At 44.0% G+C, this 27,218-nt stretch overlaps 1 protein-coding gene across 5 annotated transcripts in view; it reads right to left on the bottom strand.

Moving 5' to 3' along the window:
- zswim8 (zinc finger, SWIM-type containing 8) overlaps window positions 1–27,218 on the bottom strand; it is a 231,123-nt gene that overhangs the window by 131,252 nt on the left and 72,653 nt on the right. For all 5 annotated transcript variants that reach the window (XM_061788842.1, XM_061788844.1, XM_061788843.1 and 2 more), the window contains exons 6-7: window positions 7,693–7,774; window positions 7,416–7,536 (exon numbers count right to left, since the gene is read on the bottom strand). In XM_061788842.1, coding sequence (XP_061644826.1) covers window positions 7,416–7,536; window positions 7,693–7,774 — 203 coding nt within the window. The remainder of the gene's footprint in view (window positions 1–7,415; window positions 7,537–7,692; window positions 7,775–27,218) is intronic.

The raw sequence follows: 27,218 nt of genomic DNA, 5'->3' as shown, positions 1-27,218 counted from the left end.
CAGATCAAAAGATGAATATGAGACAAGACAAGAAAAATGCATCCAAACTAATCGGGAGAAGCTTCATCATGCAACAAGACAATGACCCAAAACACACTGCCAACACAAGAAAGGACTTCAGGGGGAGAAAGTGGAAGGTCTGAGACTAGCCATGTCCATCACTGGACATTCACCCACTACAGCACGTATTTTACCTCCTGGAGAGGAGAGTCAAGGAAGAAACCCCCAGAAACAAACAACTGAAGGAGGCTGCAGTAAAGGCCTGGAAAAGCATTTCAAATGAAGAATGCAAGTCTGGTGAAGTCAGTGGGTAGCAGGCTTGATGCAGTTATTGGAAGTCAGGGTTATGCCACCAAATATTATATGATATTCACTTGAATTTAACCATGTCTGTTCCACTACTTCAGCTCACTTGAAAAGTTGGTGGCTTCAACCAAAATGTGCTCTGTCCAGTCAATGGGTCGCAGGCTTGATGCAGTTATTGCAAGTAGGGGTTATGCCACCAAATATTAAATAACATTTAATATATGTTATTCATTTTAAGTTAATTTAATCATGTCTGTTCCATTACTGTAGCTCACTTGAAAAGTTGGTGGCTTCAAACAAAAGGTGCTCTGTCCTGAGCTGTTTAACACATCTAGATGTAAAGACCAAGACCAGAACTTTTGTCTCATATTCACCTTTTGATCTGAAACCAAAATATCTTCAGTATAACACAAAAACAAAGGAATTGACTTTGCCGTTCCAATACTTTTGGAGGGGACTGATTTTTTTTTCAGTTGTTTTGGTGCAGTTCTCTGATCACAAATCTCATAACTGTTTGTTCAAGTTGGTCTACAAGTGTGGCTCTTATATTCCATTGTCATACATAACATTGTGTTGTGCTCCGGCTATATACAGCCTACAGCAGGGGTGTCTGAAAGCACAGCCCGCGGGCCACTTGCAGCCTGCCGTCCATTTTTTTTTGGCCGGCGGTATGTACTAAAAATAACATTGAAAACAGCCCGCAACCGTAATTTTCCCTGCCTCGATATATTGCCATGTGGTGTTCCTCGTCTCTTGGGTCCAAAGAGACTGGAGTACATGAGAATTCTGGGTCTCAGCATGGGCATTTGCTTTAAGCAGAATGAGCGGGCAGGATTTCTCGTCAGGTATTGACTCTTTGTCTAATTGGGGGCGGGGAGGCGGTGTCAATACCGCAGACACAGTCACCCTCATGAGCAAGGCAAAGAGCAAACGGATGATTGCAATTTCTAAAGCCAAATGCAACAGACCTGTGGGTGAATATTTCAGCTTCAAACCGCATAGCAAGGTGAGAAGACAATACGTCCTCTAGGTAAGCTAGGAGTCGAGGCATAAAACGGGGACTGCCATGGTAATATCAAGATAACATCGCCATTTGCTGGTTCAAAACCAGTCTTTGCAGTGCCATCAGGCGTGCGTTTGATTCATGGACAGAGAGAGCCACCTTGTGGACAAAAGCGACACCAACTGTAGGTAAAAGGGAGAACCTTACTATTCAAACCCCCTCAGTGCACCAATCAGACTTAGGGGCGGTACTTAAGAGGACGCCCACAGATGCAAGACTTTGTAAGCTTGTGACTGAGAATTTCGGGCGGGTTTTTAGCGAATTTGACTTTCAAAAAGAGCTGTTACAACACAAAGGCTTTTTAATGAACCTAATTTAGTCCGAATGCCTGTGTCTCGAAGCATTCTTTGTTCCTGTTTGACGGAAACGCTTTTCAGCCAGATGAGGGTGTTTCACAGACCTGGAAATTCACCACAATATACCGTAGCTAAGTGAGGTTCTTTATTACATACAACGACTGAAATAAGTATTTAACACGACACAACTTTTGCAAAACATAACGATGGCATTGGTTACAGGTGCATAGCTAAGCTTCTGAATGTTCCAATGAACACGGTTGGGGTCATAATACGTCAGTGGAAAGCCATTATACCACGAAAGATTTGCCTCGAGGTGACAGAGGAGGAGTGCAAAGAATAATCAGAATAGTTGTCCAAGACCCAAGGACCACCTGTGGAGCCAAGGACCACCTGTAGAGAGCTTCAAAAACACCTGGAATTAGCAGGTACTGTTGTCACGAGGAAAACAGTGAGTAATGCACTCTGCCGCCATGGCCCGGAAGCACGCTCACCACTCAAGACCCCATTGCTGGAAAAAAAAGCATGTCAAAGCACGTGTAGCAGACACGCGTGATCCACAGTTGGCACCAGCAACCCCCAACCAGTGATAGTTCTGCATTCCTGCCTCCTGACCCGCTGAGCCGGCCTGTTTACACAAGACCATCTACAGGAGGCCTGGTGCCTCATGTAGAAAAGGTGCGTACGCACAAAAACGTGGCGTGCATTCTTTTTCACGGCAAAATTGTAGAGTGAAAAGACCGTGGAAATGTGCGGTGCCTCACGCCAAATTCATGGCTGGCGTCCGCACGTTTCTACAGCATTTGGTGCTTTGGCGACACTGGGAAACTGTTATAATAAATCTGCACAACAGAGACACATGAACAATTTGCACTGATGAACAATTCATGCCCGACAACATTTGATTTCAACAATGTCAAAGAGGCAGGGACTCGGAATTCACTTGTTAACCACTGTATTTAATGAATCACTGATATGAGGTGAGGACACCTATTAATTGATCAAGGTGATCATTTCTCATTTCTTGTGACTTCAGCACATGCACTGGAGAAAAAAAAAAAAAAAAAGTCCTTTGAATTTACTTACTTTGAACATATACATTGGTTGCGCGTGATTAAAATGTGTTAAAATTACGTATTTTTTTTTAGGAGAAGAGGGGTAAATTATGTCATTGTGACATTTTAATCACGGGCAACCGATGTACATGTTCAAATTAAGTACAATCAAAGGACTTTTATCAGTCTGCACGGGTGCAGCAGCAGCCGGTTGGAGCGTAATTGCGTCGGAGACCCTGGGGATGCCGGATGAATCCCCCGAACATCTACTGTAGCGCGTGGCTGCGACTGCACTGATAAAAAGAGTCCTTTGAATTTACTTAATTTGTACATCGGTTGCACATGATTAAAATGTGTTAAAATGACAGGGAAAAAGTATAACACGCCAACTGGTATTTATTTAATACAGTGTTCCCTCGCCACTTTGCGCCTCCGGGGCGCCCAAGAAGAAGAAGATGATGACCATCAGTGAAAAAGTTAAAACTTTTAGATTTGGTCAAATCAAAGAGGGCAGAAGTTATGCATCTGTGGCACGTCATTATGACGTGAATGAATCTACAGTGCGGTACATCAAGAGAGAAGGGCCCAACCATCTGCAAAACTGCTTCAATAAGGAAGCCAAACGTGTGGTAACTCTGCGTAATAAGAGACGGGGTTATGTCCTTGTACAGGGGAATTTTGAAGCAAAAGAAAAAAACAAAGAACAACAACTACCCATCACCATGTTTTTCTGCAAGATAAAATCCCAGCGACACCATCAGCGCCTCCAGCAGAAGAGTCTCCGAGTGAACCTAAAGCCTCTACGAGTCAAGTGAGACCCTCTCCTCCGCCACCAACGCAAGCCTCTTCACCTCTCTCAGAAGGCAATGTTGATAAATGTTAATTACTCTATAAGGTTTTTGAATTAAAGATTTAAGTAAATACGTGTACTTATTTATTTGTCTCAAATATGTAAAGTATAAATACTGTTGACATTTTAAACATTCTGGTACCCACATACACATCCACGAAAATTCCTAGGGGGGTGGTCAAATCCTACTTCGCATTTTTTCACCTTTTGCGGGGGGTTCTGGTCCCCATTAACCGCGAAAAACGAGGGAACACTGTACTTTGTACAAAAGCCTTTGTTTGCAATGACCGCTTCAAGACGCCTCCTGGATGAAGAAATTAGTTGCATGCATTGCTCTTGTGTGAAAAAAAGTCTAAAAATCTTGAGGGTTCGGCGGGCTTCTTTTATGGACCTTGAGTTTTCAGTTTTTGCCATAGATTTTCGATTGGATTCAAGTCAGGTGATTGGCCGGGCCATTCTAACAGCTTTATTTTTTTTTCTTTGAACCCAATTGAGAGTTTCTTTGGCAGTATGCTTTGGATCATTATCCTGCTGAAATGTCCACCTTTGTTTCATTTTCATCATCCTCGTAGAAGGCAGGAGATTTTTGTCAAGAATGGTACATTTGCTCATTCATCCTTCCTTCAATAATGTGAAGTTTACCAGTACCGTTTGCTGAAAAGCAGCCCCACACCATCATGTTCCCACCTCCGAACTTCACTGTTGGTATGGTGCTTTTAGGGTGATGTGCAGTGCCATTTCTCCTCCAAACGTGGTGTGCATTATGGCATCCAAACAGTTCAATTTTGCTCTTATCTGACCAGACTACATTTTGCCCATATTTCACTGGTTTGTCCAAATGTTGTTCAGCAAACTTTAAACAAGCTTTGACAAGCTTTTTTTTCCAGCAATGGGGTCTTGCGTGGTGAGGGTGCATACAGGCCTTGGCAGCGGAGTACATCACTCACTGTTTTTCTTGTGACAACAGTACCTGCTAATTCCAGGTCTTTTTGAAGCTTCCCACAGGTGGTCCTTGGCTCTTCTGATTCTTCTTTGCACTCCTCAGGCAGAAATCTTGCGAGCAGCACCTGATCGAGGAAAATTTATGGTGGTATGATTTGCTTTCCACTTACGTATTCTGGTCTTAACCGTGCTCACTGGAATATTCAGAACCTTAGATATGCACCTGTAACCAATGCCATCGTTATGTTTTGCAACAATTTGTTTGCGATGGTCTTGAGACAGCTTTTTGCTCTTACCGCTCATGAGATGTGTCTTGACTCACACCTTGGCAATGAGACCTTTTTGTAGGCCATCATTTTGGACTGAACCAGCTGATATTCATTTGCGGTGACAAGGGGCTGGATTGCTGTTTGATTATTGATAAATTTGAGGTGTTGTATTAGCTTTCCATGCCTTTTTGCACCTCCCTTTCTTCATGTGTTCAGTACTTTTTCCCTGTGTCATTTCACGTTTTTACACACAACTTAATTTCTGATCTTATTTGTTCTACTTTCTTTGTATGTATGGATTACTTGTATGGATTACTTGGGTTGTCCCCAACATCAATAGCACCTTTGGAAGTATATTTAGTGAGAAAAATGGTGACGTTTTAAATACTTATTTCAGCCGCTGTCTTTGATGGTCATCACATTGATGAGGAGGGGAGAGGACAGAAAAATGACAGTGAGGATGGATTTGAGAGGTACATGTCAGAAACTGAAGATGACATGGAATATAATCCATACCAAGAAATAATTGATGAGGAATACAGTGATGAAGAGGACGACCATGGTGAGGTTGCTGTCACATTCAAGTCAAAGAATGGGAACCTATCCTAGTGTTCTACCAGCTAAAAATGTCATCAGGATAACCCCAGGACCTACAAAATATGCAGTATTACAGACTGATGACATCAAATCCTGTTTTGTACTGTTCCTGACTGAGTCCATTGTAACCACTTTGGTGGTAAACATGACAAACCTAGAGGGGAAACAGAGAAAACTGCAAGTCGCGTACCCAGAGAGACAGATTTTGGCTGGTGTGTACACATCCAAAAACACACATACAAACAGTTTATGTGATGCAGAGTCTGGATGTTCAAGTTTTCGGGTCACCATTACGCTCCCAAAATTCCACGTTGTCACGGATAATCTTGATGTGTGTGTGTGAGACAATCCGGATGGAAGACCAGGCCATCATCAAGATGAACTGGAAGCAACCAGACAAGTTTGGGACAAGTGGCTGGAGCGTCTGCCACGCATCTCTAACCTCGGTCTAAATGTCACAGTGGATGAGCGTCATGCCGTCAAAGATATGGGCAACGTGATGCCATGACAAGTTATGCACGTAAAATGCAGGTCTATACTGGGACAGACGGTGCTCTCGAAAAGAACCTAGGGAAGCTTGTGGTTCTGGAGATCTCAAGGGACAAACAATAATGTGAGAATTTCTTCACCTTGGTATGGAAGAGCTCCCAAAAATATTGATCACGGTGGGGACGATCAGAAGAAACAACAGAGGAAAACCTTGGGTGGGACCTCTTTCAAGTGTATAAGATCAGACCAATAAGGCACACAGGCCACTAAATACATAGTTCCAAACTTGTAATAGTCACCAAAAGTTAATTCAGAGATCTCGCTCAACAAGTAGTAATAATGTGGATTAATACAGTTTTCATGGTGAGTCTTAATGGAACGGTCATTTCTGACCAGGAACAACAAATTGTTTAACCCAAAATGAACACAACCTGAAAAACGGCAGTCTGTGTCATAACTATCGACTTTTATATAATCTACTGTATATACTGTATTATCTACTCAAAATGACAGCTTTAAATATTCACAGCTTTTCCATGATACTTTCCTTCATGCAAATAAAAACTTTCAACCATTTATAAAGGCAATTTCTCAAGATATTGGTGTCGAGGTTAGGAAAGTCTAGCTTTGTGGCGGGGTTTTACAAATTCAGGCATCTACAGTATCAAGGAGTTTATAGTTTCACACAAACATTTTATAAGTAGATGCATAAATTTCAGCCAAATCCATCTAGTAAAATCACGTAATTCTATTACAAAACTCCTGTTACCATGCTAACCAACGCTGACATCAAAATGTTCTATATTTTGAAAAGTACATTACGGGTTCATATACTGTATTATGTCCACATTTCAGTTCCTTTAAAAAAATTTGGACATTTTGACAAACTGCCAATTTATGTGAATTAGCGGGTTTACATGAGCATGTTCATAGGAAATAAGTTCAGAATTGTATTCAGCTTGGGTAATTGTATTAGTGTGCAAATCTTTGCAGAGATACATTGAGAAATAATGAAGTTTTACTGTTTACCTCTAATTTGAAGATGTTTTTTGGATCAGATTTTTGAAAGGCTATCACACACAAAAGAAAAAGCGTTCCCCCGAAAGGCCATTTTCCCCCCCCGCACATTAAGCTCAATTTCTCCGGAACCCATCATCCGATTTTCGAAATTCTTGGTGCGATGTTGTAGGTTGAAGTGGCAATTCCAACGAGACGTTTTGACAGATTGACATTTTGTGAAAATCTTGTCACGTCGCTACTACAAACAGTACTTTTGGAGTTATAGAAGATACAATGAAGATACAGGCAGAGCCACACACAACCACCAATGTCAGCATGCATAATAAGGCTTTTTTTCTTAACATGAATTTGACTTTTAACAAATAATAGCAATAATTGGGTGAACATAATGAACCTTTGTTAAAAAATGCGTGCTATTGAGCCGTTGAAATAATTAACTGAGTCAGTAAAAACATTCTAGTATGACAAATTAACCAACAAGGGAAACCTTGATAGTGTGTTTCAGGATTTGTATGAGAATTAAACAACCTGAAGACGACAGGTGAAGGCCCACAGAACTTATGCAATGTCTTTTTGATGTTGTCACTGAGGGTCGATTCATCCAAATACCAGGTGCTTTGATCAGAGGCTGAAGGTCCAGCAGTGGGGTCTTCAAACACACACACACACACAGACAGACATGTTTTATTATTATTTTATTGTGAGTCATTGAATACAAATTCATATAGTTCACCAGCTTATTCCCATTGAACAGCACTGCAAGCATACAAGGTTGAGAACAATGGGATGTTTCGGGCTGTTTTACCTGGAGCTCCACACATAGTGTTGATTGCAGTAGACTGAGAGGATAACAGCTCATCAAGTAGTCGTTGGGCTGTGGGTAGAATCTGGAGACAGAAAGCCAGTTGACGCATTCGTAAATACCAAATAGTACAATGAACAATCCCGATGAATGATAACATCTTAAACTCTTCTGGGAAGGTTTTCCACAAGGTTTAGGAGTGGGTTTATGGGGATTCATGACCATTTTTCCAGAAACAGGCCAGTCAAATTCATCCACATCAAACTCTCTCATCCGTGTCTTTATGAACCTTGATTTGTGCACTGATGCACAATCATGTTGGAACAGGAAGGTGTCATCTCCAAACTGTCCCCACATAGTTGGAAATGTCCAAAATAGTCCACTGAAAGGAACTGTGAATGTTTCAGCATACCAAGATATTTTGGACAGTCAAACAAGACTGGGGATTACCCCTTCCTGTTCCAACATGTCTGTGCACTGGTCCACAAAGCAAGGTCCATAAAGACATGGATGAGTGAATTTGGTATGAATGAACTTGACTGGTCTGCATAGAGTCCTGTCTTCAAGCTAATAGAACACCTTTGGGTTGATTTTAAGTAGAGCCAGGCCTTCTAGTCCAAAATCAGTGCGTGACCTCACAAATATGCTCCAGGAAGAATGGGCAAAAATTCCCACAAACTCACTCCACAACCTTGTAAAAAGCCTTCCCAAGAGTTGAAGCTGTTATAGCTGCAAAAGGTAGACCAACATCATATTTAACCATCTGGATTTAGAATGGGATATCACTTAAAATCATATCTGAGTCAAGGCAGGTGAGGGAATACTTCCCAGACCATTTCCCAAAAATTTGAATGTCATGGAAAGATTTATTTCCATAATTCCATTCAAAAAGTGAAACTTTCATAGATTATAGATTCAGGGCCCAATAGAACAATTTCAAGTATTTGTTTATTTTTACATAATTTTGGCTTCCAGCTCAAAAAACCCACAAAATCAGGAATTTAAAAAATTATAATACCACACCCACACCCACACACACGCACACGCACACACACACACACACATTTGCTTCCACTTATCCGAGGTCGGGTCGCGGGAGAAGTAGTTTTAGCAGGGAAGCCCAGACTTCACTCTCCCCAGCCACTTCGCGAGGCATTCCCAGGCCAGCCGGGACACATAGTCTCTCCAGCGTGTCCTGGGTCGTCTCAGGCCGGGGCCTCCTTCCGGTGGGACATGCCCGGAACACCTCACCAGCGAGGGGTCCAGGAAGCATCCTAATCAGATGCCCGAGCCACCTCATCTGACTCCTCTCAATGCAGAGGAACAGCAGCTTGACTGAGCCCCTCTCGGATGACCAAGCTTCTCACCATCTCTCTAAGGGAGAGTCCGGACACACTGCAGAGGAAACTCATTTCGGCCACTTGTATCTGGGACGACCCACAGCTCGTGACCATCGGTGAGGGTAAGAATGTAGATCGACTGGTAAATGGAGAGCTTCGCCTTTCGGCTTAGCTCCTTCTTCACCACAACGGACCGATACAAAGTCCGCATCACGGCAGAAGGTGCACCGTTCCATCTGTCGATCTCCTGTTCCATTCTTCCCTCACTCGTGAACAAGTCCTCCACTTGGGGCAGGATCTCTTTCCTGAACTGGAGAAGCCACTCCACCCTTTTCCGACTGAGGACCATAGTCTCAGATTTGGAGGTGCTGACTTTCATCCCAACCGGTTCACACAGTGATGCAAACTGCTCCACCAAACCGGACAACCTATACGGTTCGGCTGTGCCTGGAAATTCTGTCCATAAACGTTATGAACAGAATTGGTGACAAAGGGCAGCCTTGGCGAGTCCAACCCTCACCTGAAACGAATCCGACTTACTGCCAGCAATGCGGACCAAACTCTGACACCTGTCGTACCGGGACCGAACAGCACACATGTAGACTGACTAGACTATATGACGGTGGCATAAATAGAACAGCAAATATAAAGTTTTGATTAATGAAAAAAATAAAAATAGGGTTTCACACCAGGAAATATTTTTCTGATTAATGAAAAATATCAATTAATACAAAAATAAAACTTAACCATAATCCTGTTAACATATACTTTCAGTATATTTTTAAAAAGTAAATGTAATTTTTTTAACGTAATGTCGCGTGTATAATGCGCATTTTTCCCCCAAAAAATTATTCAAAAGTCAAGAGTGCCTATTATACATACAGTGGGTACGGAAAGTATTCAGACCCCCTTCAATTTGTCAGTCTTGTTATATTGCAGCCATTTGCTAAAATCATTTAAGTTAAGTTTTTTCCTCATTAATATACACACAACACCCCATATTGACAGAAAAAGATTGAATTGTTGAATTTTTTGCAGATTTATTAAAAAAGAAAAACTATCACACAGCCATAAGTATTCAGACCCTTGGCTGTGACACTCATATTTACCTTGGGTGCTGTCCTTTTCTTCTGATCATTCTTGATGGTTCTACACCTTCATTGGAGTCCAGCTGTGTTTGATTATACTGATTGGAATTGAGGCGGCACGGTGTCAGCCTCACAGTTCTGAGGACCGGGGTTCAATCCCCGGCCTGTGTGGAGTTTGCATGTTCTCCCCGTGCCTGTGTGGGTTTTCTCCGGGCACTCCGGTTTCCCCCCACATCCCAAAAACATGCATGAATTGGAGACTCTAAATTGCCCGTAGGTGTGAATGTGAGTGCGAATGGTTGTTTGTTTATAGGTGCCCTGCGATTGGCTGGCAACCAGTTCAGGGTGTGCCCCGCCTCCTCCCCGATGATAGGTGGGATAGGCTCCAGCATGCCCGCGACCCTAGTGAGAAGAAGCGGCTCAGAAAATGGATGGATGGATGATTGGACTTGATTAGGAAATCCACACACCTGTCTATATAAGACCTTACAGCTCAGAGTGCATGTCAGAGCAAAAGAGAATCATGAGGTCAAAGGAAATGCCTTAAGAGCTCAGAGACAGAATTGTGGCAAAGCACAGATCTGTTCAAGGTTACAAAGAAAATATCTGCTGCACTTAAGGTTCCTAAGAGCACAGTGGCCTCCATAATCCTGAAATGGAAGACGTTTGGGATGACCAGAACCCTTCCTAGGGCTGGCCGCCTGGCCAAACTGGACAATCAGGGGAGAAGAGCCTTGGTGAGAGAGGTAAAGAAGAACCCAACGATCACTGTGGCTGAGCTCCAGAGATGCAGTCGGGAGATGGGAGAAAGTTCTAGAAAGTCAACCATCACTGCAGCCCTCCACCAGTCGGGGCTTTATGCCAGAGTGGCCCAATGGAAGCCTGTCCTCAGTACAAGACACATGAAAGCCCGCATGGAGTTTGCTAAAAAAAAAAAAAAAAAACACCTGAATAACTCCCAAGATGTTGAGAAATAAGATGCTCTGGTCTGATGAGACCAAGATAGAAATTGTTGGCCTTAATTCTAAGCGGTATGTGTGGAGCAAACCAGGCACTGCTCATCACCTGTCCAATACAGTCCCAACAGTGAAGCATGGTGGTGGAACAGGACATCTGTTTGCAATCGAAAGACAGATGAATGTGGCCAAGTACACGGATATCCTCGATGAAAACCTTCTCCAGAGTGCTCAGGACCTCAGACTGGGCTGAAGGTTCACCTTCCAACTAGACAATGACCCTAAGCACACAGCTAAAATAACAAAGGAGTGGCTTCAGAACAACTCAGTGACGGTTCTTGAATGGCCCAGCCAGAGCCCTGACTTAAACCCAAAAGAGCATTTCCGGAGAGACCTGAAAATGGCTGTCCACCAATGTTCACCATCCAACCTGACAAAACTGGAGAGGATCTGCAAGGAGGAATGGCAGAGGATCTCCAAATCCAGGTGTGTGTGTTCCCAAAAAGACTCATGGCTGTATTAGCTCAAAAGGGTGCTTCTACTAAATACTGAGCAAAGGGTCTGAATACTTATGGCTGTGTGATATTTCAGTTTTTCTTTTTTATTCTGCAAAAATTTCAACAATTCCGTTTTTTCTGGCAAAATGGGGCGCTGGGTGCACATTAATGAGGGGGGAAAAAAGAAAAATTATCTTAGCAAATGGCTGCAATATAACAGTGAAAAATGTAAGGGGGTCTGAATACGTTCTCTACCCACTGTGTATATATATATATATATATATATATATATATATATAATACCATTTTAAGATGCAGAGGAATTCCCACCGATGTGTTTGGTGTGATTTCTTTGTTTGGCGAATGCAATCAAAGATGCTCAAGAAATAAGGCAGAAGAGTGATCATTTGTACTTCTCTCAATGAGATGAGCACAGCAGAAAGCATGTTTTGTTTTGTTTTTCAAAGAAACCCCGGTACGTAGAGGAGGAACTGTTTGATCTATTTACAAACTTTATAATAATACAACAATATGCCCTTTTACAATTGATGACAATAAAACAATAAAAAAACATTGTTTTATGGTGCAGTGTCAGTGTTCACGTTTGTCGGCGCACTGTCAGAATTATTTCAGAAAAATGTTGAAATGCTTAAAGGTACCATGCAATCACATTTTTAAATTTATTTTTTTACAATCTTTGATGCCCTTTTATATGGTTTGGAAGATAATTTCGGTTGAAAATGCTCAAACCATTTGCAAATGTGTATTTCATTCCACAAATGTGGAAAAAAAAAAATCTGTATTTGTAACCAGTCACAAATGCTTATGTAGGGTGAGTTACAAATGTGTAACTAAAGTCACAAATGGGTAACAAGCGTCACAAACGCGTAAGTCATCAATGTGTAACGAGAGCCAGAAATGCGCAAGTCACAAATGTGTAACTAACGTCACAAATGTTTACAATGTGTGATCTGTAAATATTGGGCCTCAAGATTGGCTGGATTCTTCCACGGGACTTTTTCTCCACTCCTGTCGCCGATGACTCATCTCCCTAATTCAGTGATTTTCAACCTTTATGGAGCCAAGGCACATATTTTACAATTGAAAAATCTCACGGCACACCAACAAACAAAAATGTCACAAAAAGTGGATACATCAATTACTGTATGTACTTCCTGCCATCTAATAGAAGAGCATTTATTTGTTCCGTCTGTCACTATGCCTCACTAGCATAAATAGATGAACAAAGAAACATTATTTCTTGTAAATAAATAATTTTTTGAGCAATTAAGAAACATTTTATAATTTCCCACAGCAAACCTGAAAAGCGCTCACGGCACACTAATGTGCCCAGGCACACTGGTTGAGAATCACTGCCCTAACTACACACATCACACCACCAAGGGGCGCAAGCACCAATAATATTGGCCACTGGTCTCTGGGACCTGAAGACAAGTATCATTTATTTAACATTGTAGATAAACGCAAGAAAAAAACGGTAATAAGAAGAAAATGTTACACAAATAGCATAATCTCTGAAGCAAAAATGGATGGTGCTTGCTTCCTTACACCAAGGTCATTTGATGCCATAATCAGCAATGTCTCTCTCTATTGCATTTAGCAAACACTGTGATTTCGGTTGACATTCGATGAAAGAAAAACATTTAATCATTGATTACTTCACCATTTCAATAAATGCGTTTGTGAATAATTTGTAATGTTTGACAGATCATATATGCCTCTTCGTTTAAGTGACCTAGCTTCTCTGATTTGCAACCCCTGGTAGGGATAGCTCGACTGCAGCAGGAGAACAAAGTGGTGGCTGCCCAGGCACCTGGCTCGCTCGTTCCAAATAATTTGTATGCCAATGTGCGCATTTGGACACAACAATTTTCATGGTATTGTGTTTTTAAGGCTCATACTCAGCTGATGACTCTGTGAGGGTATGAATACACAACCTAGCTCACAGCATTGCGTGTGTAACAAATACCGCCGACTTCCAAAAAGACAGAACCCAACCTATCTTCAAAGGACAAAATGGCCATCAAGAAAGAGTCCATTCCAAAGACAAAGTAACTCAACTACCCAGACCCCCATTGAGTTACAACCACCAAAAGTCAGAATGTCTGGGCTAACTTAACTCATTCAATGCCGTTGACGTATTAACTCGTCGAGTAGAATCGATACATACCCTACCTTTTACGAGCTTTCTCGTCAAATATGTTTTTTCACGGCATTGGCCAGAGAAGTGCCTGACATAACTACAGTGTAAATTTCAAACTGGGTTTCATTTGTTTTCTACTGAAAACCGCCAGCAGAGAGGAGCGATGCACCATTTTATATTTGACAAACAGACCTCTCAGGCTTGATTGTATGCAAACAGCAATGTTTGCAGGCCAAAAATGGTGGCACATACAGGCTGGAAGTCGGATGAGCTGAAGCATTTTTTCACTCGAAGAGATATAGTAAATGCAGACTATGTATTTTAGTAGTTGGCACAATTGTATGTTTGTGTCAGAAATGTGCATAACAGGTCTTGTATGACGAGGACCATGTCAACAGCCAGGAAATAACAGAAACAGTAATGACTGAAATGAATTCCGGTGAGTTTGCGTCGCTCTCATTGCATTATATAGCTAAATACATGATTATTTTGCAATCAAAGGCCATTCCGAAGTGTTGTTTTAGCTGGATTATCCAATGAAAAAACTTTCAGATGTCCGAGATGTGACAAAAACAAAAACATATACAAGCATTGAAGTAACTGTTGCATAAAAGCTGCTTTTCACAAAAAGGTAATTCTCTCCATATTCTGTGACACGACCAAAAAACAAAAAAACGTACGTATGTTTCACTGCACATACCTAAATAAGGGGAAAAGGTACAATCAATCTTTTTTTCCTGCTGAAAGAAGAGAGTCCATCCTTTAATTTGGTATATTTGGGATCTAAAACCCCAATTCCAATGAAGTCGGGACATTGTGTTAAACCTAAATAAAAACAGAATACAATGATTTGCAAAATATGTTCAACCTATGCGCCACACATTTTTTGTGTGAGACGGGTCTGGGTTGCTGGCAGACCAGTCTAGTACTCGCACTCTTTTTCTATGAAGCAACGCTGTTGTAACACATGTACAACCCCAATTCCAATGAAGTTGGGACGGTGTGTTAAACATATATAAAATCAGAATACAATGATTTGCAAATCATGTTCAACCTATATTTAATTGAATACACTACAAAGACAAGATATTTCATGTTCAAACTGATAAACCTTATTGTTTATAGCAAATAATCATGAACTTAGAATGTTATGGCTGAAACACGTTCCAATAAAGCTGGGACAGGTGGCAAAAAAGAGTGAGAAAGTTGCGGAATGCTCATCAAACACCTGTTTGGAACATCCCACAGGTGAACAGGCTCATTGGGAACAGGTGGGTACCATGATTGGGTAGAAAAGGAGCTTCCCTGAATTGCTCAGTCATTCACAAGCAAAGATGGGGCGAGGTTCACCTCTTTGAGAACAAGTGGGTGAGAAAATAATCAAACAGTTTAAGGACAATGTTCCTCAACGTACAATTGCAAGGAATTGAGGGATTTCATCATCTACGGGCCATAATATCATCAAAAGTTTCAGAGAATCTGGAGAAATCACTGCATGAAAGTGGCAAGGCCTAAAACCAACATTGAATGCCCGTGACCTTCGATCCCTCAGGCAGCAGTGCATCAAAAACTGACATCAATGTGTAAAGGATATCACCACATGGACTCGGGAACACTTCAGAAAACCAATGTCTGTAAATACAGATCGGCGCTACACCAGTAAGTGCAACTTGAAACTACTATGCAAAGCAAAAGCCATTTATCAACAACAGCCAGAAACGCCACCGGCTTCTCTGGGCCCGAGCTCATCGAAGATGGACTGATGCAAAGTGGAAGAGTGTTCTGTGGTTCCACATTTCAAATTGTTTTTGGAAATTGTGGACGTCGTGTCCTCCGGCCAAAGAGGGAAAGAACCATCCGGACTGTTATGGACGCAAAGTTCAAAAGCCAGCATCTGTGATGGTATGGGACTGTGTTAATGCCAATGGCATGGGTAACTTACACATCTGTGAAGACACCATTAATGCTGAAAGGTACCTACAGGTTTTGGAGAAACATATGCTGCCATCCAAGCAACGTCTTTGCATGGACGCCCCTGCTTATTTCAGCAAGACAATGCCAAACCACATTCTGCATGTGTTACAACAGCGTGGCTTCGTAGTAAAAGAGTGCGGGTACTAGACTGGCCTGCCTGCAGTCCAGACCTGTCTCCCATTGAAAATGTGTGGCGCATTATGAAGTGTAAAATACGACAACAGAGACCCCCGACTGCTGAACAGCTGGAGCTGTACATTAAGCAAGAATGGGAAAGAATTCCACCTACAAAGCTTCAACAATTAGTGTCCTCAGTTCCCAAATGTTTATTGAAAATATAGGTTGAACATGATTTGCAAATCATTGTATTCTGTTTTTATTTATGTTTAACACAACGTCTCAACTTCATTGGAATTGGGGTTGTATATGTGTTACAACAGCGTTGCTTCATAGAAAAAGAGTGCGAGTACTAGACTGCTAGCAACCCAGACCCGTCTCACACAAAAAATGTGTGGCGCATTACGAGGCGTAAATTACGACAACAGAGACCCTGGACTGTTGACCAACAGAAGTTGGACATCATGTAAGAATGGGAAAGAAGTACACCAAAATAGCTTGAACAGTCAGTGTCCTCAGTTTCCAAACACTTATTGAGTGTTGTTAAACGGAAAGGTGACATTTGTAAACATGCCCGTCCCAGCTTTTTTTTGGAACGTCTTGCAGCATCAAATTCAAAATGAATGAATATTTGCAACAACAAAAAAACTGATGTTTATCAGTTTGAACAATAAATATCTTGTCTTTGTAGTGTATTTAATTGAATATAGGTTCAAAAGGATTAACAAATCATTGTATTCTTTTTATATTTACGGTTAACACGTCCTAACTTGGAACTGTGCGAAGTACCATCCCGTTTCAAACGCTCCACCATCATTCCAGTGCCCAAGAAACCTGCAATCTCGGGTCTAAATGACTACAGGCCTGTCGCCTTGACATCTGTGGTTATGAAGTCCTTTGAACGTATCGTGCTGGACCACCTCAAGAGCGTCACAGGTCCCCTGTTGGACCCCCTGCAGTTTTCCTACCGAGCGAACAGGTCTGCGGATGATGCAGTCAACATGGGACTGCACTTCATCCTGGAACACCTCGACAGTGCAGGGACCTACGCGAGGATCCTGTTTGTGGACTTCAGCTCAGCATTCAACACCATCATCCCTGAACTCTTTTCCTCCAAGCTTCTCCAGCTCAGCGTCTCACCTGCCATCTGCCAGTGGTTTTACAGCTTTCTGACGGGCAGGACACATCAGGTGAGGCTGGGGGAGGCCACCTCATCCACACGCAGCATCAACACTGGGGCGTCCTCAAGTTGTGTCCTCTCTCTCTACACGAACGACTGCACCTCAGCGCACCCGGCTGTCAAACTCCTGAAGTCTGCATATCGACAGGAAGCGGAGTGGCTGGAGCTGTGGTGCGGCTGACACAACCTGGAGCTGAACACGCTCAAGACTGTAGAGATGATCGTGGACTTCAGGAGGCATCCTTCGCCACAGCTGCCCCTCACATTGTCCAGCTGCCTTGTGTCAACCGTCGAGACCTTCAAGTTCCTGGGAATGACAGTTTCCCAGGACCTGACGTGGGCGACCAACATCAACTCCGTCCTCAAAAAGGCCCAGTAGAGGATGTACTTCCTGCGGCTTCTGAGAAAGCACGGCCTGCCACCGGAGCTGCTGAGACAGTTCTACACAGCGGTCATCAAATCAGTCCTGTGTTCTTCCATCACAGTCTGGTTTGGTGCTGCTACAAAAAAGGACAAACTCCGACTGCAACGGACAATCAAAACTGCTGAAAGGATTGTCGGTACCCTCCTACCCATCCTTGAGGACTTGCACGCTGCCAGAACTAAGACAAGAGCGTGCAAAATCCTCTCGGACCATCCACATCCCGGTCACCAGCTCCTTCCCTCAGGTAGGCCCTACCGATCAATGCAAACGAGAACTAGCAGACATTCCAGCAGCTTCTTCCCTCTTGCAATCAACTTCTTAAACAGCTAACCTACAATTCCATTACAACATGCTGGAAAATTTTTTGACGAGTTCGTTGTCACATTTCTGTGTGGCCAATTATACATTACTCGTGCACTCACTATAGTAGTCTCGCCACGCTGCACTATTTGCATATCTGTTGTTGACCAATACTGGCCACTCATGCCAGAGTAGCATCTGCTCCATTTGCACACTGATTGAGGAGTATCTGCAACATTTGCACAATCAACATTGTCCCAGATTATCGCACTACTCGTCACTTTAAACTGCATACACTCCTTGAAGTCTCGGCGCACTTTGCACCGGACTATTGCAATATTAGTGATTCGAACTGCTCTAAGTGCTCGAGGACTCTGCTTCTTTTGCACAATTGTCCCAAAATTTTTTTTACCGGCATTACCAGACAACTAGCAACCCTTTATTGCTCAGCGACTGTTTTTTTTTTTTGTCAATGTCTTTATGTCTCCAAAGTGTTCTCTGTCAATTGACTGTCTGTTGTCGTACTAGAGCGGCTCCAACTACCGGAGACAAATTCCTTGTGTTTTTTTTTTTTTTGGACATACTTGGCAAATAAAGATGATTTTGATTCTGAGATAGGGCAAAGAGATAGCAAGAGCGGAGGACTTTAAATACTTGGGGTCAACAGCCCAGAGCAATGGTGAGTGTGGTCAGGAAGTGAAGAAACGGGTCCAAGCAGGTTGGAAGGGCGGAGGAAGGTGTCAGGTGTGTTATCTGACAGAAGATTGTCTGCTAGGATGAAGGGGAAAGTTTATAAGACAGTGGTGATGCCAGCCATGATGTATGGATTAGAGAGTGCCACTGAAGAGACAACATGAAGCAGAGCTGGTGGTGGCGGAAATGAAGATGTTGAGGTTCGCTCTAGGAGTGAACAGGTTGGATAAAATTAGAAATTAGCTCATCAGAGGGACGGCCAAGGTTAGATGTTGTGCAGACAAAGTTAGAGAGAGCAGACTTCAATGGTTTGGACACGTCCAGAGGAGAAATAGTGAGTATAGAAGGTAGAAGGATGATGAGGATTGAGCTCCCAGGCTAGACACGCTGTAGCAAACCCCAAATGGGACAAGCCAAAAGGAAAAGAAGAAGTTTGCTATTGCTGCATTCAAGGTTTTGAGTCTCCAATTAATGCATGTTTTTGGGATGTGGGAGGAAACCGGAGTGCCCGGAGAAAAGCCACGCAGGCACGGGGAGAAGATGCAGACTCCACACAGGCAGGGCTGGGGATTGGACCCTGGTCCTCAGAACTGTGAGGCTGACGCTCTAACCAGTCGGCCGCCGTAATTGGAGACTCTAAATTGCCCGTAGGTGTGACTGTGAGTGCGAATGTACGTGCCTGCGATTGGCTAGCAACCAGTTCAGGCATTTAACCCATCACAGTGAACACATAAACATGTTAGTGGAACACACTGGACCAGGGGGCAGCTGAAGCGCCAGGGGAGCATTTCAGGGTATTAGTGTCTTGTTCAAGGACACCACAGCCGTGAGTCGGGGGGACGTTGGCGGATGGTCCAGTCGGGGTCTTGAACCTAAGTCCCCCACGGTGGCAGGCGATGATCTTAACCTTTGGGCCAAGGCTGCACATGAGTGGCCAGTATTTGTGAACAACAGATATGCAAATAGTGCAGAGTTGCAAGACTACTACAGTGAGTGCATAATGTATAATTGGGCCGACAGAGATGTGACAACAATCTCAAGACAATGGAATGGAATTGTAAGTTAACTGTTTAAGAAGTTAATAGCAAGAGGGAAGAAGCTGTTGGAATGTCTGCTAGTTTTAGTTTGCATTGTTTGATGGCGCCTATCTGAGGGAAGGAGCTGGAAGAGGTGGTAACAAGGATGTGGAGGTTCCAAGAGGATTTTGCATCCTCTTTGTCTTAGTTGTGGCAGCGTGCAAGTCCTCAATGGCAGGTAGGGGGGGTACCAAGAATTTTTTCAGCAGTTTTGATTGTCCATTGCAGTCGGAGATTGTCCTTTTTTTGTGGCAGCACCAAACCAGACTGTGATGGACAAACACAGGACTGATTCGGTGACCGCTGTGTAGAACTGCCTCAGCAGCTCCTGTGGCAGGCCGTGCTTCCTCAGAAGCTGCAGGAAGGACATCCTCCGCTGGGCCTTTTTGAGGATGGCATTGATGTTGGTATCCCACTTCAGGTCCTGAGAGACTGTAATTCCCAGGAAACGAAGGTCTCGACGGTTGACACAGGGCAGTTGGACAGCGTGAGGGGCAGCTGTGGCGAAGGATGCCTCCTGAAGTCCACAATCATCCCTTCAGTCTTGACCGTGTACAACTCCAGGTTGTGTAGGCCGCACCACAGCTCCAGCCGCTCCACTTCCTATCGATACGCAGAGTCGTCCCCGTCTTTGATGAGGCCGACGACTATGGTGTCATCTGCAAACTTCAGGAGTTTGACAGCCGGGTGCGTTGAGGTGCAGTCGTTCGTGTAGAGAGAGAAGAGCAGTGGAGAGAGGACACATCCTTGGGGGGCCCCGGTGCTGGTGGTGAGGTGGTGTGCCCCAGCCTGCTGTGTCCTGCCCGTCAGGAAGCTGTAAATCCACTGGCAGATGAGACGCTGAGCTGGAGAAGCTTGGAGGAAACGAGTTCAGGGATGATGGTGTTGAGTGCAGAGCTGGAGTCCACAAACAGGATCCTTGCATAGGTCTCCATGCCGTCGAGGCGTTCTAGGAAGAAGTGCAGTCCCATGTTGACTGCGTCATCCCCAGACCTGTTTGCTCGGTAAGCAAACTGCAGGGGGTCCAGCAGGGCACGTGACGCTCTTGTGGTGGTCCAGCACGGGGCATTCAAAGGACTTCATGACCACAGATGTAGTCATTCAGACCCGAGATTGCAGGTTTCTTGGAGCGTTTGAAGCAGGATGGTACTTCACGCCGTTCCAGAGATCTATTGAAGATCACTGTGAAGACTCGAGCGAACTGGTCCGCGCAGACTGAGGCAGGATGGGGACACAAGGTCTGGGCCTACCGCTTTGTTGATGTTTTTTTGTTTGAAAATACATCTCACATCCTGTTCGTGGATGGTCAACGCAGGAGGGGGAGTCAGAGGTGTTATGGTGGTTGGCAGTGCAGCTGGCTGTGGGGTTTGAAAGTGTCCTTTTCAAATCTGCAGTTAAGGTGCTAAAGTCGTGTGCTAGTCCTTTTCTTGTTCTCTGTTTGGGGGGATGATCGCTTGTAGTTGGTGAGCGATTGTAATCCACACCTGACTGATTTAGAGTCGTTAGCGGTAAACTTTCTCTTGCTTTCCTGCAAAATCTTTCTTTGCGATGTTAATTTCTTTAGTCAGATATTTTCTAGCGCAATTGTACAGGAATCTCTCAGCACTTCGATAGGCGTCCTCTTCAGCCAGGCGAAGTTGCTTAAGTTTGGCAGTGAACCACGACTGGTTGTTATTGAAAGTGTAAAATGTCTTTGTGTCACACACACATATTCACTGAATCTGATATAGGATGTAACAGTGTCCGTATATTCATCCAAGCTGCCAGTTGAAGTTTCAAAGACACTCCAATCTGTGCAGTCTGAACAGTCTTGAAGTTCTAACTTTGCTTCATTGGTCCACTTCACTCTTTTCACCACAGGCTTCGCACATTTAAGATTTTTCCTTTATGTTGGTATTAAGTGAATTAAGCAGTGATCAGACGAGCCCAGAGCTACGCGGGGGATAGCACGGTATGTGTCATTTAGCGTGGTGTAACAGTGGTCTAGTATGCTGTTTTCCCTGGTAGGACAGTCAATGTGTTGCTTGTATTTAGGGAGTTTGTGGTTGAGTTTAGCTTTGTTAAAGTCCCCAAGATTAATGATGCTTGAATCTGGGTGCTTTTTTTCGTGTTCGTTTACTTGTTCAGCGAGCGTTAGTAGTGCGGAATTCGTATTATCTTGAGGAGGAATGTACGCAGCGATGAGGATGAAAGAGGTGAACTCGCGCTGCAAGTAGAATGGCTTACAGTTCAAAAACAGCAACTCTAAGTCTGGGCTGCACCCTGTGCTAAGATCCATGACGTGGATACACCATTTTTTGTTGATATGGAAGAATATCCCACCGCCTTTTGTTTTCCCCGATAACTCAGTGATGCGGTCTTCCCGGTGTAGTTGGGAAGCCCGGAAGCATTACGGCGCCATCGGGGACGCGTTCACAAAGCCATGTATCCGTGAAGCACAGGGCAGCGGAAGGTCCAGTCCTTACTGGTCCCTGTGAGAAGATTAAAGCTTGTCCATTTTGTTGGGTAGGGTAGATTTGCGAGGTGAATCAACAGGAGCAGCATTCAGAATTTTCTCAGAATTCTTGCTTGAGCTGCAATCCGGCTCTCTTCCCTGTATGGTGTAGCCTTCGCTCGCTTCCATGCTCCGTAGACCACGGACACCGCTCCGTTGAGTAACTCAGACAAAAAACAGCAGATTTGTGAAGGTTTGTGAAAGAAAGTCCGGGTTGACCACCTAATGTTTAGCAAGTCTTCCCTTGTGTAAGGGAGTCGCGTAATGTCTCCAAAGACGAACGAAAAACACCAAAACATAAGACAGTACTTGAGAGCACATAACCGAGGCGACCAGACCGTTCGGCGCCATCTTGAGTACAGAACAGTGAATGTTTTGTAACCATTAAAAATACTTATCCTGAATGGAAACAAAGTTTTATAGCAAATATGTTTTGGAATTCTGAAGAGTACACTAAGGCAAAATGAACAAATTTTCTTCACGCAGAAAAACATTTACACCGCTCAAGTACATGTTGACGTACAAATTTTTAATTAAAATTCAATTTGCCTCATTTCTTTACATTTTTGTTTGTTGTGGCAGAACATTAAAATCTATTCTAAAGCTGACTGGGAGCCAGTGTATAGATTTTAGAATTGGAGTAATATGTTCTGACCTCTTTGTTCTGTTCAGAACCAGAGCTGCAGCATACAAGACCTTTTTTTGGGTCTATTGCAGGAAAATATGAAGTACAATATTTTTCAGTTTTTGTTGTCCATTTCTGAATTTGAAGTTAGTTTATTTTGTGTTGTGACATAATACCCAACATCGCTCCGTCGTGTAACACATTTAACATTAACATCTGTAAACTAATTAGATAATTGTAGCCGCGTTTCCTAATTCCTACAAGATGTATTAGCGGATCAACTCTTGTCACCGATGTTACGTGTGCTTCGCGAATCCGCTGGGGCCGCAACCAGGGCCATGAACCACAGCACCTCAACGCGAAAATACAAAAGACCAGTGCAACAAATATCGCAATGGCTGATCTGATGAGCAAAAATGTTCCTTAAACTTAAGAGTAGCAATAGAGGATGTCCGCTCCAGGGGTGGGTAGAGTAGCCAAACATACACAAGTGTATTGTTACTTGACAATTATGTGACTCAATTAAAAAGTAGTCCTCCAAAAAAGTTACTTGAGTAAGAGTAAAAAAGTACACAGTGAAATAATTACTCAAGTACTGAGTAAATAGTGAGTAACATCTGACTTTTTTAACCACAGCATGAACATCAATTTAAAAAAATTACAAAATAAAATGTGAATGTGAAAATTCTGATGTTGCTGTGTGTGTGTTTGTGTGTGTGTATGCACAGTCAAAACTACAACAACACATTTGTAATTTACTGCACAGTGTTTTCGAAAGTTATAAGTGAGTTGAAATATCCACGTTTGGGCAGACAGTGCCAGACAAATACTACAGTACATGAAAGCTGTTGCTTTTCTTCGTCTCAATGTAAACAAGAGTAGCGCGCCGTTGCCTTCATGGTAATGACAACTTTCGCAAAATGGTGGCCACGTAGGCACGACGATCAGCCGGGTTGGCTTATCTAGTGTTAATACCTATGCCTGGGAAGCCCATAGACGTGTGAGGTTGTGACTGTCTTGTGTTGTTTGTTTGGTGAACTAGACTTAAAGGTCACCCACGCTTAAATTGGATTGGCGCAAACAGCGCCCAGTGCAGAAGTCTAAGTCGTAGTCTCGCCCACGAAATAGTTGATAAATAAGCAATAATTGATCAATAAAAGTAGCGCACAACATTTAGATCATTGTAATGGAGTAAAAGTACCGTTACTTCTTAACAGCAGAAGCGGCGTAAGTGTTTTTTCTGATCTCGTCAACTCCTGTGAATTATCCAATGCAGGTCCCGAGCGCACAAGTGTAACCTCAGGCCAATGTGCTCGCATATTATTCCGCCGCGGAGTAATCTTCACAATTACATCTGCCTGTGGATGGTGGATGTGTGGAATGGAGCCATGTATGCCAGGTTGGACACTAAAGAAGAAGAAAAAGATCTATACAGGTTGGCCAGACAGAGGGATAGAAATGCGAAGGATGTGCAGCAGATTTGGGTGATTAAGGATAGGGATGGAAATGTGTTGACTGGTGCCAGCACTGTGCTGGATAGATGGAAATAATACTTTGAGGAGTTTTGAGGAAAATGAGAGAGAAGGAAGAGTAGAAAAGGCAAGTGTGGTGGACCAGGAAGTATCAAAAATTAGTAAGGGGGAAGTTAGAAAGGCACTAAAGAGGATGAAAAATGGAAAGGCAGGTGGTTCTGATGACATACCTGTGGAGTTTTTGACCAGCTTGTTCAACAGAATTCTAGCAGGTGAGAAGATGCCTGAGGAATGGAGGAAAAGTGTGCTGGTGCCCATTTTTAAGAACAAAGGTGATGTGCAGAGCTGTGGGAACTATAGAGGAATAAAGTTGATGAGCCACACAATGAAGTTATGGGAGAGAGTAGTGGAGGATAGACTCTGGACAGAAGTGAGTATTTGCGAGCAACAGTATGGTTTCATGCCTAGAAAGAGTACCACAGATGCATTATTTGCCCTGAGGGTGTTGATGGAGAAGTACAGAGAAGGTCAGAAGTAGCTACATTGTGTCTTTGTGGATCGAGAGAAAGCTTATGACAGAGAAGCCAGAGAGGAACTGTGGTACTGCATGTGGAAGTCTGGAGTGGCAGAGAAGTATGTTAGAATAGTACAGGACATGTACGAGGGCAGCAGAACAGTGGTGAGGTGTGCTGTAGGTGTGACAGACAAATTTAAGGTGGAGGTGGGACTGCATCAGGGATCAGCCCTGAGCGGATTCCTTTTTGCAGTGGTGATGGATAGGCTGACAGATGAGGTTAGACTGGAATCCTCGTGGACCATGATGTTTGCAGATGACATTGCAGGAGCAAGCTGGAGGAACAGTTAGAAAGGTGAAGGCATGCACTGGAAAGGAGAGGAATGAAGATTAGCAGAAGTAAGACAGAATATATGTGCATGAATGAGAAGGATGGAGGGGGGAGAGTGAGGCTACACGGAGAAGAGATAGCAAGGGTGGAGGACTTTAAATACTTGGGGTCAACTGTCCAGAGCAACGGTGAGTCTGGTCAGGAAGTTAAGAAACGAGTGTGGCGGAAGGTGTCATGTGACAGAAGAGTCTCTGCTAGCATGAAGGGGTTTATAAGTTTATAAGACAGTGGTGAGGCTCGCCATGATGTAAGGATTAGAGACAGTGGAACTGAAGAGACAACAGGAAGCAGAGCTGGAGGTGGCGGAAATGAAGTTGTTGAGGTTCGCTCTAGGAGTGAACAGGTTGGATAAAATTAGAAATTAGCTCATCAGAGGGACGGCCAAGGTTAGATGTTGTGCAGACAAAGTTAGAGAGAGCAGACTTCAATGGTTTGGACACGTCCAGACGAGAAATAGTGAGTATAGAAGGTAGAAGGATGATGAGGATTGAGCTCCCAGGCTAGACACGCTGTAGCAAACCCCAAATGGGACAAGCCAAAAGGAAAAGAAGAAGTTTGCTATTGCTGCATTCAAGGTTTTGTGCGGCTTATGATTAATTTCATAGTAAGCTTCAACGTTTCCTCATAACTGGCTAGCGTTAAGCTAAAGTTAGCTTTGTTGTGCTAACGTCAAATCTTCAGCTTATGTGTGTGCGTTACTATTATGTTTAGAATCCAGGGATTTTTGTCGGGCAGCAAGTGTGATGCATTGTCATGTTGAGTGACGGTCTGAAACATGGAGGGAAATGTAGGATTTTAGACTTGTTGCTTTTGCCCACAAAATAATTAAAACAACAACAACAGTACTGATACTTTATATTTTTTAACACTGCTCAGAAAGAAAGATCAGAAAGCTTAAGCACAGGGTGGGGTGCTGCTCATATGGTTAATAAGATAGAGTTTTGTTTTGCTTGTTTGACAGTTAAGGCCGTTCTATTATCTTAAAATGATAGTATTTTGTCAAAATTATGAGATTAATTACAAAATGTTATTAAATGGTGGCTGGACATGGAGGACTGGTACCAGAGCCCAAGATGTGCGTGGAGGCGAGTCCGACTAGACTTCTCGACCTCACACACCAGCTCGGGCTCCTTCCCTGCCAGAGAGGTCACATTCCACGTCCCAAGAGCCAGTTTCTGTAGCCTGGGATGGGATTGCCAAGGTCCCTGCCTTCAGCCACCGCCCAGCTCGCACTGCACCCGACCCCTCCCACAGCTGGTGAGCCCATGGGAAGGGGGACCCACATTACCCTTTCAGGCTGTGCCCGGCTGGGCCTCATGGGGGCAGACCCGGCCAACAGGCGCTCGCCCTCGAGCCCCACCTCCAGGCCTGACTCCAGAGGAGGGCACCGGTAACCCGCGTCCAGGCAAGGGAAAACTGAGTCCATTGTTGGTCGTCATCATAAGGGGTCTTTGAGCCGTGCTTTGTCTGGTCCCTCACCTAGGACCTGTTTGCCATGGGTGACCCTGCCAGGGGCATAAAGCCCCAGACAACTTAGCTCCTAAGATCGTTGGGACACACAAACCCCTCCACCAAACCTCTCCAGGTCGGGGATGAGATCCTGCCCCAAGTGGAGGAGTTCAAGTATCTTGGTGTCTTGTTCACGAGTGAGGGAAGAATGGAACGGGAGATCGACAGGCGGATCCGGTGCAGCGTCTGAGTGATGTGGACTTTGTATCGGTCTGTTGTGGTCAAGAAGGAGCTCAGCCGAAAGGCGAAACTCTCAATTTACTGGTCGATCTATGTTCCTACCCTCACCTATGGTCACGAGCTATGGGTCGTGACCGAAAGAACGAGATCCCGGATACAAGGGGCCGAAATGAGTTTCCTCCGCAGGGTGTCCGGGCTCTCCCTTAGAGATAGGGTGAGAAGCTCGGTCATCCGGGAGGATCTGCTCCTCCACATCGAGTGGAGCCAGATGAGGTGGCTGGGGCATTTGATTCGGATCCCTCCCGGACACCTCCCTGGTGAGGTGTTCCGGGCACGTCCCACCAGGAGGAGACCCCGGGGACGACCCAGGACACGCTGGAGAGACTACGTCTTTCGGCTGGTCTGGGAACGCCTTGGGATCCCCCCGGAAGAGCTGGATGAAGTGGCTGGGGAGAGGGAAGTCTGGGCGTCCCTGCTAAAGCTACTGCCCCCCGCGACCCGGATAAGCGGTAGAAAATGAATGGATGGATGGATG

Source organism: Phyllopteryx taeniolatus, chromosome 11, assembly GCF_024500385.1.
Source record: "Phyllopteryx taeniolatus isolate TA_2022b chromosome 11, UOR_Ptae_1.2, whole genome shotgun sequence".
Classification (NCBI taxonomy): Eukaryota; Metazoa; Chordata; class Actinopteri; order Syngnathiformes; family Syngnathidae; genus Phyllopteryx; species Phyllopteryx taeniolatus.
Note: the sequence above shows the minus strand (reverse complement) of the source record. Positions and strands in the feature narration are given on the sequence as shown.